Source organism: Molossus molossus, unplaced genomic scaffold (assembly GCF_014108415.1).
Source record: "Molossus molossus isolate mMolMol1 unplaced genomic scaffold, mMolMol1.p scaffold_m16_p_15, whole genome shotgun sequence".
Classification (NCBI taxonomy): Eukaryota; Metazoa; Chordata; class Mammalia; order Chiroptera; family Molossidae; genus Molossus; species Molossus molossus.
This window is the reverse complement of record NW_023425350.1, coordinates 14092548-14106654: the sequence shown is the minus strand read 5'-3', so window position 1 is coordinate 14106654 and position 14107 is coordinate 14092548. Positions and strand designations below refer to the sequence as shown.

General features: G+C 46.5%; 1 protein-coding gene across 1 annotated transcript; it reads right to left on the bottom strand.

The window, feature by feature from the left end:
* Positions 1-2222: 2222 nt before the first annotated feature.
* Positions 2223-12992, bottom strand: FKBP1B (FKBP prolyl isomerase 1B). Its single transcript, XM_036262961.1, has 4 exons — positions 12854-12992; positions 8665-8712; positions 3894-4006; positions 2223-2837 (listed from the first exon to the last, which is right to left on the bottom strand). Exons 1-4 carry the CDS (start codon positions 12888-12890, stop codon positions 2709-2711), a joined length of 327 nt encoding a protein of 108 aa, XP_036118854.1. The 5' UTR covers positions 12891-12992; the 3' UTR covers positions 2223-2708.
* Positions 12993-14107: the final 1115 nt, after the last annotated feature.

The following is a 14107-nucleotide window of genomic DNA, read 5'->3' as shown; positions in this document are numbered from 1 at the left end:
CATGATGTGCCTTTAGGTATTTACAAATGTAAAAAGAATTTTCTAAAAGACATTTTTGTAAAAGGAAAACAAATTAGACTGACTTATAGTGATACATCTAAGTGGCAGACTGGCTTGTCAGTAGTATAGTTGTTTTAAATTAATAACGAGGGGAAAGTCCTATTGACAGTTGTGGTTGGTCCATCATTTGGATTCATATATCTGTTAGCTGAATTTCATGATCAAAGAGTTTCAAAAATTCACTCTTAATTGTGTGGCAATATTGTGGCCTGTTCCAGTTAAGACATAAGAGCTTTAATTTAGCAGACAAATATTGAGGACCTACTCAGTGCTGGGTCTGTGTGTACTGAGATGCTAAGGATATAGTTCCAATTGGTCCTCTGCACCAGGCATCTAAGGCTCAGCTTTTCAAACTGCTTTTAAGGGTGCAAGGAATGATTGTGTCCATGCACACGCATGTGCAGACACGTGTCTGCCAGAGCTGCTTGACATTCTTCGAGGCTAAATTCAAGTTTCTAAGAAAGATTTGTATGACTCTAGAACATATTGACCAGAAGTTTGAAAATAACTGATATGACAGCTTATCATTCTCCTGCTTAACAGCTTTCAGTGGCTCTCACAGGACAGTGTTCAGACTTTTGAGTATACTGCATCATAATTCTCTGCGTCATCTTTTAAGACTGCCAGCAAAGCAGGGCCTGCAAAGCCTAGCATGTCCTCTCAGTGCTAACCAGTAGGTATCTGCGATTTTTTCTTTATGTTGGTTCTTAGTGGGTATCTCTTTTTACCACCTAGGCTATACATAAAGACAAATCTTTTATACGACTCCATAATGGTCACCTGCAGTGGTCCTTGGTGCAATTTTTAGTTATCCTATTGGTGTCTCAGCAGAAAACAAGCTGAGTTCTAAGAAATCACAGACGTTTGTGTCATCAAGGGAAGCTGGGAGCTTAAACAGGTGAAGGAAATAGCCCAGAAAGGAATGGATGCAGCACTCTAGCAGGTCTAGTTCCATAGCAGAAGTGAGCCCAGGGACTAGGTGATTAAGAGCAAGGCAGCCCCTTTCTCCTTTCATTCTCTCCATGTTACAGCACTGCTTCTTTTCACTCTTCAGTCCTCAGCAAAGGATCACAGCCAGGACTTCCAGGGTAGATGCAGTAGCCAAGATGATGTGGCCCCCATATCATATCTGTGACGTGAGTCTGTGAAGGAAACTAACAGTACCTGTTCCCTCCTCAGTCTTACAATTTCAAGTCATCACTGACAGAATACCTCTCGCTAAATTTAGGAGCTATGCCAACTAGAAGAAAAATCTTTTAGCCACATTGCCCCAGGTTCCTTTGATGAACACACCAGTAAGTGGGCTGATTTTAAAACCTACCTGGGAATTGCTGTGAGTTACAGTAAATGTTGATTACATTAAGCAGTGTAGGTGGAAACAATACAGAATTAAACATTCTTCTTTGAAGTAATTCCCCAATGTAAGTTAGAGCAAATCTAGATGCAACTAAACAATTAATGTAAAAACAAGCTTAGAATCACAGTCTTTTCAAAAGTAACTTCCCCGTGTGAGTTGGTATATGGCCCTAAGGCCCGACCACACCTTTACATGTTCAGATGCACACTGTTCTTTTCCATCTGTTGAAGGGAGCACATCCCTTTAAGTCCAAACAGATCATAAGATCACCAAGTGCTGAAGTCCCACGTTTGATTGCCAGGCTATGGGATTTGAACACAGTACATTCCTTTAGTTATTCCGAAGAGACTTGAGCCTGTGAGATGAGTCAAATAATACCTACTTTGTAGGGCTGCTTAGAGGATTGGTGATAATTTTATTTTAAAATATACAGAATAGCCTGGCCAGTGTGGCTCAGTGGATTGAGCATCTTCCCATGGACTGAGAGGTCCTGGTTTGATTCCAAATTAGGGCACATGCTTGGGTTTCAGGCTTGATCCCCAGTAGGGGGCATGCAGAAGGCAGCCGATCCATGTTTCTCTCACATTCATGTTTCTCTATCTCTCCCTAAAAAAAATGTTTTTATTAAATAAAAACATTAAAAATAAAAATATACAGAACAAGGCCCAACATGTACAGTACTCACATTGTAATTATTACATTTATTATAACTCTCTTAGCTACTTGGAAGGCTCCTTTCCACTTTTTCCCAAGGGCGACTGGCTTATGTGGTCCTTAAAGAACTTCTACCTACAATAAAGATGGACAGGAATTTGTCAAGCACAGAGCCTTTATTTTACATGTCATTTCCAAATAGGACAATTTGTAAGTCAGCAGCCAACAATTTCTAAGAGAGAAAGTGACAGCAAAGGTAACTGGCTCAAGTCCCTCTGTGTATACCATGTACATTTCATGTCTGAGCACCTTGTGTGTCTGGCTTAAGTGAAGGTAAGGCAGTGTCGATTGTGCAAACAAGAAATCTGTGTTCTGTGATCAGGAATGGCTACTACATGCATCACGCAAAATGCACAACCTGTTTTGATCTGCAACCGAAGTTTCCTCAAGCAAAGATGCACGTGAACAATGACCAACATGTACAGAGCAACCTGGGCAGAGAGAATGGATAATGTCGTGGGCGGTGAGGTTAGCGCACTGATCAAGAGCCCCAAGCAGGAGGAGCCGTCCCAGTGGCAGAGCAGGCTAGGAGGGTGAGCAGCAGCCATCTCCAGCCACCTTAAGTTCCTTCCTGCCTTCACTCTAAGTTGAGCAGCTCCACGTCAAAGATGAGGGTGGCATTGGGAGGGATGACACCAGGGTGGCCCGTGGCTCCATACGCCACATCAGGGGTGCAGGTCAGCTTCGCCCTCTGCCCCAAGCTCATCTAGCAGGGATGGGGGCAGATGGGGAGAGGAGAAAGAGGACCCAGCTTGACTTAAAAGAAAAAAGTAAGATAACTATGGCATTTTCCCAAACCATCCTCGTGGTAACTCTGAAAATCTAAGATGAATTTTATACATGGCACGTTGAAGTTGTGCTGAGTTGTGACACATGCAGATTCTGCCTCAGAAGAGCAGAAACTTGACTGTGGGACAACAACTTCCACAAAGCAGTCTCAAATCCATTCATCCAACAAACATTGCTGGTTATTCAATTAGTATACGACCCAAACATTTCTATTTGTTCATTATTGTTCCTCACCCTCCTCCAAAGAAACCTAAAGAGCACATGTACACAATCAAGTAGGCGGCAGGCAGTTCATTAGAGAGCTTAAGACCAGAGCCACAGCAAGGTGGAGAGGGCTAAAAGAACTGTAATGGAGTGTCCTATGACCAGAGACTAAGGACGCAGAGCTTGGACCAGGGCTCATCACAGCAGTCATCAAAAACTGGCCTGGCATTAGTGAGACTATTGGTGAAACTTGAATAAACTGATTTTTAAATTTTGAACGTCTGACTCAAAATTTGAATGGACTGGTTCATCATATTGCATCAACGTTGATGTCCTGGATTTTACCATTGTATTATATTTGTGTAAAATGTTAACATTTGGGAAAGCTGGATGAAGAATATATGGGAACTCTACTATACCTGTAATATTTTTGTAAGTCTGAAACTTTTTTTTTTTTTAAGTTGAAAAAAACACCTCACCTTGGCCTACCCTACCCCAACTCTTCTTCTGCAGGGACAGCTGGTAGCTCAAAAGCCTCCCAGCTAGATCTAAGCAAACCTGGGGGGATGAGCTTGAGATAAGAGCCCCCAGTGACACGGAGTCATGCTGGCAACAAAAGAGGTAGAGACACAAAGCCAGAACTGAATCTAGATGGTGTGGCCATGCCCTGGCAGTAGGCAAAGCAATAGTGGTCGTGATAGGGTGGAGGCAGTGTTGAGCCCAGATCCCCAACTCTTCAAATCCCCCATAACAAGGATCCTCATCCTACCTGGGCTGCACCCTCTTCAAAACCCTTGATGACTTCCTGTTTCCCAATTCTGAACTTGAAAGGTTTGTTTCTGTCTCTGGATGAATCAAATTTCTTCCCATTTTGGAGCATTCCTGTGAAAGCAAGAATAAGGTGGAAAAGAGATGTGGTCATAAGTCAACTCCCAATTTAGGTTCTATGCATCTAAAATGGAATGGCTGTTCTGCACAAACCTCTTCCAATCTTCCTCATCAGTCCTGTTGCCCAAACAGAAACATGGACTCTTCCCTCTGCTGTACCCAATATAAAGCCTATCAACAAGTCCTACATATCTTTAGAATCACCTATCTTCTCTATTTCTATTACCACCATCCTGGGGCTTCAGCGGGTCACCATCATGTCTTACTTGTATATAGGAACTGCCTCTAACCGATCTTTGCTCCACTCTTACTTCAAGACCTGGCTGTTGCCTGCCTGATAACTCTGCTCTCCTTTTTCTTCCCTCTCCTTCCCCACCATGTCCTATTCAGGTCACACCTTTCTCAAATACCTCCACAACCTTTTGGCAGGGCCACTTTCTCATCCTGAAGATGTTTTCCCAGGCATTTCCCCTCAGATTGAGTCCTTATGTGGTTTTACCAAGGTTTCCCCAACATGCAAAACCCAAAGGTCACAGTGAACAGTATAAGGTGACCCAGCCAATCAGTGGTGGCCTCCAGGGCAAATACAAATGGGGCTGTTTGACCGAGAACACCCTGGATGCTGTCCTCAGCAGTTTGGAGCATCCATCCCTCCAGCTGCATATGCCTTGTTATCCGTGATATACACATGTTATCTCATTCTAGCTGCCTAAGGCCTGAGAGCTCTTCTATTTTTCTCATTGGTGACTGACCCAAAGATCAGACCTGCAAATGATGCTGTTCGAAGTAAGAGTTCCTACAGTCCTTGAACCACAACAAAAGGTAATTGAGCCCAGCTCAGTGACTGAACATTGACCCATGCACCAAGAGGTTGCCGGTCCAATTCCTGGTCAGGGCATGTGCCTGGGTTATGGGCCCGATACCCTATGGGGGGGCATGCAGGAGGTGGCCAATCGATGTTCTCTCTCATCGATGTTTCTATCTCTCCCTCTCCCTCACTCTAAAATCAATAAAAAATTTAAAAATATATAAAAACAAAAAGACAATTGGAAACCAAAGAAAGACCTGCCCTGTCAGTACAGAGACTAGATCCTGACTTCACTGTGACAGTAACTCATTGTATGAAGTTAGGCAAATCACTCCCTTTCTCATGGCCTCAGATTTACCATGCTTAACATAGGAAGTGTGGCCCAGCTTAGTATCTGAACATCCATGATTCCTTCTAATTCCTAGAACTGTACACAAGGGACAGTCACTACCAGGAGCCTTCTGGGTAGAATAAATTGGGCCCTTGCCCTGGGTACTAAATCAGGCAAAGGAGAAAACCCTATGCTACATAGATGGATATTAAGGAGATCAAATACACGTTTATGATACACAGGTTGCTAAGATGTTCAGATTCACAGAGATCCTCATGCATGCTCAGATGCACTTATGCACACATACTCAGAAGAAAAATCCTGATGCCAACAGATGCTAAGAAAATATTTAGATACACAGATCTCTATATATTCACATGGACATGTACTTGGACAAATACATATGGATATGCACACATACATTTACACACTCCATTTAAAGACTTTTTCATGTCCCAATTTCTTCAGGTTTTATATGACTTAATCTACTTCAGATCATATACAGTTATCTCCTGCTACAAGTTCAGCCAAAACCATGCAGTCCAGCAACAAACCCAAAATATGGTGCTTGATTTGACAAAGGTGATGCTGCAATGCAACCTATAAAGGATGATTTTTTAAATTAATGTTGCTGGATCAACTGTAAGTCTATAGGGGGGAAATGAACATTGACCCCTCTACTTCACCCACACACAAAGAAAACAATTCCAGATGAATCAGACCTAAATTGAAAGATAAAATAATAAAGTTTCTACAGGATACTAAATAGAAGAATATCTTTATGACCTAAGGGTAGACAAAGATTTCTCAACACAAAAGGGACTAACTATAAAGGAAAATATTGATATGTAGGATTTCATGAAAATTAAGACCTTCTGTTAAAAATATGACAACAGCTCAGCCGGTTGGCTCAGTGGTTGAGAGTCGACCCATGCACCAAGAAGTTGCTGGTTCGATTCCTGGTCAGGGCACATGTCTAGATTGTGGGCCTGATCCCCAGTGGGGGGCATGCAGGAGGCGGCCAGTCGATGTTCTCTCTCATTGATGTTTCTCTCTTTCTCTCTCTCTCTCTCTCCCTCCATTTTTCTCTCTCTCAGATCAATAAAGAAAAAACATTTTAAAAAAATATATATGACAATAATAAAGTAAAAGACAAGTCATAGCATGGGAGATGTTTGAAGTAGGTATAACCAACAAAGGACATATCTAGAATAAGTAAAGATTTCCTATAAATCAAAAGAAAAAGACAATCTATTTTTTTTAATGGACAGAATTTGAGCAGACTAAAGAGGATATCCAAATGGCCAATAAGCACATGAAAAGCTACTCAACTTCATGAGTCTTCAGGACAATGCAATTCTAACCACAGTGAGATACCACTGTGGCAACGAGAGTGGGCCAACAATTAAAAAAACCCTGGTAAAACCAAGTGTGGTGAGGATGTAGGAGAACTGGAACTCTCACACATTGCAGGTGGAAGAGGAAATTGGCACAACCACTTTGGAAAGCTATTTATAGTATCTGGTGAAGCTGAGCAGGTATAGCCCTATGCCCTAGCAATTCCACTTCCTGGTATATACCCAGCCGAAATGGGTAGACATGTTCAGCAAAAGATATCTTACAAGACTGTTCAAAGCAAGGCTATTCATGATAACCCAAAACCATAAACAACCCAAATGGTCATCAACTATAGGAAGGATAACTAGTATATTCATATAATGAACTGGACAAAAATAAAAAAGAACAGCCACTCTGGATAAATCTCACAGACATAATATTGAGTGAAATAAGCCAAACATAAAAGAGTATACTCTAGCCCTGGCCAGGTGGCTCAGTTGGTTGGAGCACCTGTCCCATACACCAAAAGGTTGTGGGTTCAATCCCCAGTCAGGATGCATACAGGAGGCAACCGATCAATGTTTCTCTCTCACATCGATGTTTCTCTCTCTCTCTCTCTCTCAAAAATCAATAAACATATCCTCAGGTGAGGATTAAAGGGAAATACAAGTACACACTCTATGATTCCACTTATATGACATTCAAAAACAGGCAAAACCAATGCATGGGGTTAAAAGTGAGAACACTGGTTACCTTCAGGGAAGTGTGAAAACTGGGAGGAGACAGGAGGAAAACTCCGGGGGGTGCAGGAAATGCATATATTGATCTGGGTGGTGGTTACCTAAGTGTGATCACTTGGAAAAATTTCATGGAGCTGTAGATCTTAGATTTATGTTCTCTCCTGTATTTCTAGTTAATAAAAACGTTTACCAAAAAGTCCCATATAATCTCTTGCTGTGTTTGATGAGACAGTCCCTTCCCAAACCAGAGCTGCTCATGGCTGATGTTACTGTGTAATACATGTGGCCTGCTCTCTGTATGTATCATGAAAAGTCTTTGCAAAAGGATGTTGTGGTCTCAGTAACTTGATAAGTACAGATCTGTCTGCAACATGTAGAACAGATAAATCGATTACACAGGTCAGAGGCCCCAGAAGATTCATGGTAATTAGGCCACATCACCGGGAGATAAAATACAGCCCCAGCCACTGACGTCAGCGGCCAGCAACACAGCAGTTGAGAAAAATACCCACAGTATCTGCCTAGAATTAACCTGCGCTTCACACTGGCCCAGAGAACTGCTAAAAATGGCCCCATCTCAATACGCCCTGGGAATGAAACTGGCCTTGCTTTCTGCTAAGTGGCTGTCACCAGGTTTGCCACATTGGGAAGCAGGTCACAAGACAGAGAACTCACCCCCCTGTGGAACAAACACCTGCTTGTGATCTTCCTGCCAGCAGTCCTCAGGAACCCCATCTAGAACATTCTTCAGCCCACCTGTCCTAATACAGATCATGCTAGAGGGGTCCCCAGAGCTGCAGCGCCTCCCCCGGCTCCCACAGCGATGCTGTCACCCCACCCCTCACATGCACTGGAGCCTCGGGATGACTTGTCTGCCCTCTCCCACCCCTCCTAGTCCCAAAGAAGGTGGGAATTCTCCCTTTTCATCTCTGCCCCCGGTGCCCAACACAGCATCTTGCACATGGTAGGTGCTCAATCACAGTAGGCTGAATTGAAGAGTCTATTTCTGAAAAAAGAAAGGCCGATCTGAGGAAGCCACCCTCCTCTAATAATACCGGAGGATGAAAAGGGAGTCTGCGGGGACGGTCAGGGCTCGCAGAGCTATACAAAGGGATTTCCAAATATCAGACACAACCGGGAGGGCCAGGGTTCCAGTCTGTCCACACAGAGGCAAGGAATGGAGTGGCTTGGCTCAGTTAGAGGCTGGCACCGTGACGGCTCTTGCTGGTCTAAGTCGTGAGGGGTTAACCTTGCAAACCCTCTTTCTCATTCCCATAGGCTGGCCGGGAGAAGTGGGGCATAGCCGGTTAGAGGGAGACTTGCCTTGGATTTTGGGCCTGATCTAGGGGAGCAGATGCCTCTGGAGAGAAGTATCAGAGGAGAGACCTACCTTGGGAGGGGCAGGTCTGATGAGGGCTGGGGGACCAAGGCCTACCTGTGTAGTGTACGACACACGTCTGCCCCTTCTTGGGGAATGTCCTTCCTGCAAGAAGACATGAGGGCAGATAAACAAATAATATATTAGAAGAAGTCACCTGAGACAGTCAGGTGTGATTGGCCCACACTCCTCTCCATACCAGGAAGATGCCATGGCTCTAGTTCTGGCTCTGTACCTTGTATAAGCCAGATTAGTCAGGTCACTTCTCTGGCCTTGATTTCAACTTTATTTCCTGGGTTCCTCAACTCCTTGGGTTCATTCTCTCCTGGTTCTTCTCCTTACTTTGATGGCTCCTTTTACTTTCCCTCACCCATTCCACAACATTCACTGACAACCTACTATGTGCCAGACCTGGACTAGATTCCAGAAATACAGAGCAATGTATGAACTCATGATGAAGTTAAGGAAACAGACACATAAATAAGTAGGTTCTGAGGCAGGGTGATGACTCTGACCAAAGATGAATAAACATAATCATTCACAAATATTTACTGAACATCTATTATATGTGAGGCCTGGGCCTGATTTGGGGGATACAGCAGTGAACCACACAGGCAAGATCCCCACCCTTTTGGAGTCTACATTCTAATGGAAGGAGATTAATAATCCTCAAATAAACAAGATAATTATAGATTGTGATACGTTCTCTAAAGATGCATCATTAAAGAGGGAGAGAGTGGCAGGCCATTTTAGAAAGGGTGGTCCAGGAGGGCCTCTCAGAGCTGAGACTTGAAAGATGAACAAATGATGGAAAAGCACTGAAGGAAGAGAGATCAGCAAGTGCACAAACTGCGAGGCAGGAAAGGATCGGTGCATTTGCAGAACAGAAAGGCCAGGAGACTGGAAAGAAGGCCGGAAGGAAGAGATGAGTGGGATAGAGCTGGGCCATGCCAGGCCTTGCAGAGTTGAATTTAATTCTAAGTGCAACAGGAAGCCACTGGAGAGTTTTAAGCAAGAATGATATAATCTGAATTAAGATTTTATAAGATCACTCTGGCTGCTGTGTGTAGGATAGACGGTCAGGCGCCTGTTGCAGAAATCCAGACAAGAAATCAATGATGGCTTGAATTAACGTGGTGGCAGCAGAGAAGAGAGCCAAAGAGATTGGAGATATATTCTGGAAGCCAAGCTGACAGGGTATGTAAGCTAATGGAGTGGAGATGGGATCTAGGGTGGGGGAGAAGGAAAAGTCAAGCACTATGCTTGGGTTTTCAGTCTGGGCAGCTGGATGGATGGTGGAATGAATTCCTGAGATGGGGAAGACTGTGGAGGACAGATTTGTGTGGGTGGCCATCTTGAGATGCCTATTAGACATCTGAGTTTATATTGCAAGTAGGCAGATGGAGAGTCTGCACTGGAGGTATCAATTTGGGTGGAATTTAAAGCCATGAGGCTGGATAACTATGCCTTGGGAGGGCTAACAACCGAGCCAACACTTAGAGAACTCTATGGGAAGCCACAGTGGGGGGCAGCTGACTGTGGGTGCCAGGGAAAGCATCAGAAAGGAGATAGTAGTTGAAATGAGATCTTAAAAGATGAGTAGTTTGCCAGAGGAATTACAGAGAGATAGTCTGGGAAGAGTGAACAACACATTCGAAGGCCTAGAGTCAAGCACAGTGGGAGTCCTGCTGGTTCACTGCTATCACCAGGCCTTGCACACAGTACATATTCAATAAATATTTGCTGAGTGACTGGTGTTTAACAACTTTCAAGCAGCTTGCTAAAACTGGAGAAAAAGTTGGTACCAGGGGTAGGGACTGATAGTGAGAGATGATACTCTGGCATGGAAATAAGAATAGGTTATTTTGCCCTGGATGAGTGGCTCAGTTGGTTGGAGTGTTATCCTATACACCAAAAGGCTAAGGTTTGATTCCCGGTCAGGGCACATACCTAGGTTGTGGTTTCAGTCCTCTGTTGGGCGCACATGGGAGGCAACCAATCAATGTTTCTCTCTCACATCTGTTTCTCTCTCCCTCTCTCCCTTCCTCTCTCTCTCTAAAAATCAATCCTCGGGTGAGGATTGAAAAAAAAAAAAAAAAAAGAATAGATTATCTTACCATCTGCCTGGAGAAGGAGATCGAAGATTCGCTAAAATGTTTTATGCCTAGGGAGGGACATGGCCAAAAAGCTGCTGTGTAGAAAATGAGCAGGAGTGAGGGGGGGAGGCCAAATGGAAGGCAGGGAGGTGGGACTGGAGGTGAGAAGAGTAATTTGGAGGCTGCTCAGAAATCCCAGTGACAGATGATGGTGGCCTGAACCAAGGCAGAGGATGGAGCCTAGAGATTTCAGCAGGAGGACCTGACAGAACTTGGTGTGAGGCTCAACCAAGATAGGCACACACAGCATTGACACACGCGTGTTGAAATATAAATCTGTAGCCCTGGCCAGTTTGGCTCAACGGTTCGAGCACTGGCCCGTGCACCAGAAAGACCCAGGTTCACCACAAAGACCCAGGTATGGTTCCTGCTAAGGGCAAGTACCTGGGATGCGGTTTGACCCCGCCCGGTTGGGGTTGTGTGAGTGGCAACCACTGGATGTGACTCTCTCACATGATGTTTCCCTCTCTCTCTTTCTCCCTCTCCCCCTCCCGCTTTATCTGAAGATAAATACCCAAGTGTTCTCCGGTGAGGATAAAAAAAGAAGAAATATAAATTTGTATATTTCCCTCCTGGGTTACAACATGGTTGTCTGGCCCTTTTTTGCTTCCTTGACTCAGGGTTTTAAACCCGGCAGAAAGTAGAAGGCCAGAGCTCCTCCAAGCTTTCCCTAAAAATCTACTCCTTCTCAAGAGAAAACGTGCCTTGTCACTGGCCAGAGAGGGAGGATAAGGAGAGAAAACGCCAGAGCAGCAGTTCTCAACCTGTGGGTCGCGACCCCTTTGGGGGGTCGAACGACCCTTTCACCCGGTGGCCTAAGACCCTAAGAAAACAAATATTTCCAATGGTCTTAGGAACCGAGACACCGGGCCTCTATCTCTCCAGGCCGTCTGCCCTCATGCAGATAACGCCCACTACAACATGAGGAACTGCATTAGGAAGGTTGAGAACCACTGCTCTAGAGGCTTCTTTGAACCAGGGAAGAGAATGGAGGTGACAAGGCCTCAGGGATAAGCTTCCTTGGACTCAACAACATGTTTCCCTGTGTTGGCAAAGAAGCTGTACACTACCCGTGATCCTGGGTAGAGGTGGGACTTCTAGGGACCACTGCCTTTCAATAAGGCCCTCTAAAAGGTTCTCAAATTTCTTGGTGTCAGTAATGTCAAATCCTACGGAAATGGGGGCTCCAGTCTGAATTAAGTTTTGTTTAAGAAATAAAGAGCTAGCTAGCTATTCCTTGCACCTGCAGACCCAATTGTACAAGGGTGACACCTGGGGTGTCTGGCTTGGGAAACGAGGAGCGCTAATCCCAGAGGCAGGGAGCAAAAAACAACGAGGAGATCAAGTTCTGTTTTGGTCTTGTGGTCTATAGGTATGGGTGGGACATCCAGGTAGAGGTTTAGCCGCAGCTGGATAAATGAAACACCCGGAACTCGGGTCGGAGGTCTGGGCTGGAGGCTTAAGTTTGAAGGCCATCGGTTTGCAGACGATACTGAACGCCATGGTAGGGGACAGGCTGGCCGGGGAGGCTGAGCGGGGCGGGGAGGATAAAGCGAGATGGGAAGGCAGGGGCGGGCAGCTCCCTAACCAGACTGGCTGGGTCCCTACTGCGTCTCAACGCCCAGCCCGCAGGGGGCCGACCGACCGCAGGCCGGGCTGGGGACGTGTTAGAAGGGGGCTGCCCGAGCAGAAGAGACCCCAAAGCATGTCTTTTCCCGTTTCCAGAGCCCACCCAGCAGGGCAGGAAAGCGGAGCTAAATCCTGGCCCTGGGAAATCAGCAGTAGCGAATAACCGAGTGGTTCCAGCCGCGGCCGCGGCAGTCTGCGGCCTCCGGGGCGGTGGCGGGCCGCGGACCCCCGTCTCCCGGCCGCCGCCTTGGTTCCCCTAGGTGAGCCGGCAGCGCAGAGAGGATAGCAAGGATCAGCTCTTAAACCCCCAACGATCCCGTCTGGGATCTCCTCCGGTAGCTCCCATCCTAGGCCCCCCACCCCCCGTTCGGGCACCCTCCACGCCACCTCCGAATCACACCCCCGCCCGCCCGGCTCCACCCCGGGACATGTCCTCTTCCTCCCGCTCCGCCGCCCGGTACCGTCTCCCGGGGAGATGGTCTCGATCTCCACGCCCATCACGGTCCCACTGCCCCGCCTCCGAGGGTCCCCGCTGCTGCCCAGACCCGGGGTCGGCTCTGGCCCCAGCCCGGCTGGCGCTCCGACTAGCCTCCCCGCCGCCACTGCAGAGCCGGAGGAGGTGCGGCGGGAGTCAGGACCTGCGCGGGGAGGGGCCACGGGGAAGGGGGCGGTGGGGCGGAGCGGTGAGAAAGGTGGGTCGGCCGGGGCGGGGCCCCGGGGAAGCGACCTCGAGCCTGGCCAGGCTAACGGTCATTGTTGACCCACTGACTGAGGAGGATGCTGAGGGAGGCATGCAGGCTTTCCCGCATCCACCCACTCACCCATCTATCCATCCCTTCAACCCTCTGTTCACATAATTATCTGCTCTGGGGAATCTACTGGATCTCATAAACTAGGGGAAGGCCAGCAACTAAACCAACTCTTTAACTAGATGCTCTCACTGGCATGGGGTTCAGAACGTTTGGAAGCACCAGAGAGGTACACGCCTGAGCTGGGCTGCCTGGATCTACAGGAGCAAGCTAGGGGGTGGGGTGGAGTGGGAGGGAGGAAAGATTCATTGCTGACCCTTCTCCACCCACTCTAAGCCCCTACTCACTATCCCAGGTAGCTCTGCCCCACGCACTGGTGCGTTCCCACCTTTCAAAGAAAAGAACTGCATCCTGGGAAACCAACTGAATTTAGACAGAATCGCTATCCTCGAGGAACTATAACTGGGATGGGTAGGGACACTTGAGCGTGGAGTGATTGGCGCTGTGAAATGAATGAATGATTTCGACCTTGTGTTCCTCCTCCACCCAAAAGAGATCCAGGAATCTATAAAGATTTTTTTGTTGCTGTTGGAAGAAGTAACATTTGCTTGAAGAATGAATGGCACTTTATTTATTTATTTATCCTCACCTGAGGACATTTTTCCATTTTCTGTTCAGACAGAGCAGGAGGGAGAGAGAGGGAGAGAGGGAGAGAGAGAGAAACATAGACGCGAAAGGGACACATCAAGTAGCTGCCACCCGCACGACCCAACCAGGGTCGGGGACAAACTGCAACCGAAGTATGTGTGCTTAGCAGGAACCGAACCTGGGTCTCTCTGGACCGCAGGCTGACGCTCTAACCGCTGAGCCAAATCGGCCAGGGCAGGCACTTTAAATTTCTTCTTTACATTTTTATTTCTTCTCCGGTGGCACTTTTGCAGCTCATGTTATATTTTTTTTAAATTT

Coding starts and splice junctions, on each gene's coding strand:
- FKBP1B (XM_036262961.1), bottom strand. CDS start 12,890: ATGGGCGTGGAGATCGAGACCATCTCCCCGGGAGACG. Junction 8,713..12,853: donor GACCATCTCCCCGGGAGACG/GTACCGGGCGGC, acceptor GTCTTCTTGCAG/GAAGGACATTCCCCAAGAAG. Junction 4,007..8,664: donor GTGTGTCGTACACTACACAG/GTAGGCCTTGGT, acceptor TTGCTTTCACAG/GAATGCTCCAAAATGGGAAG.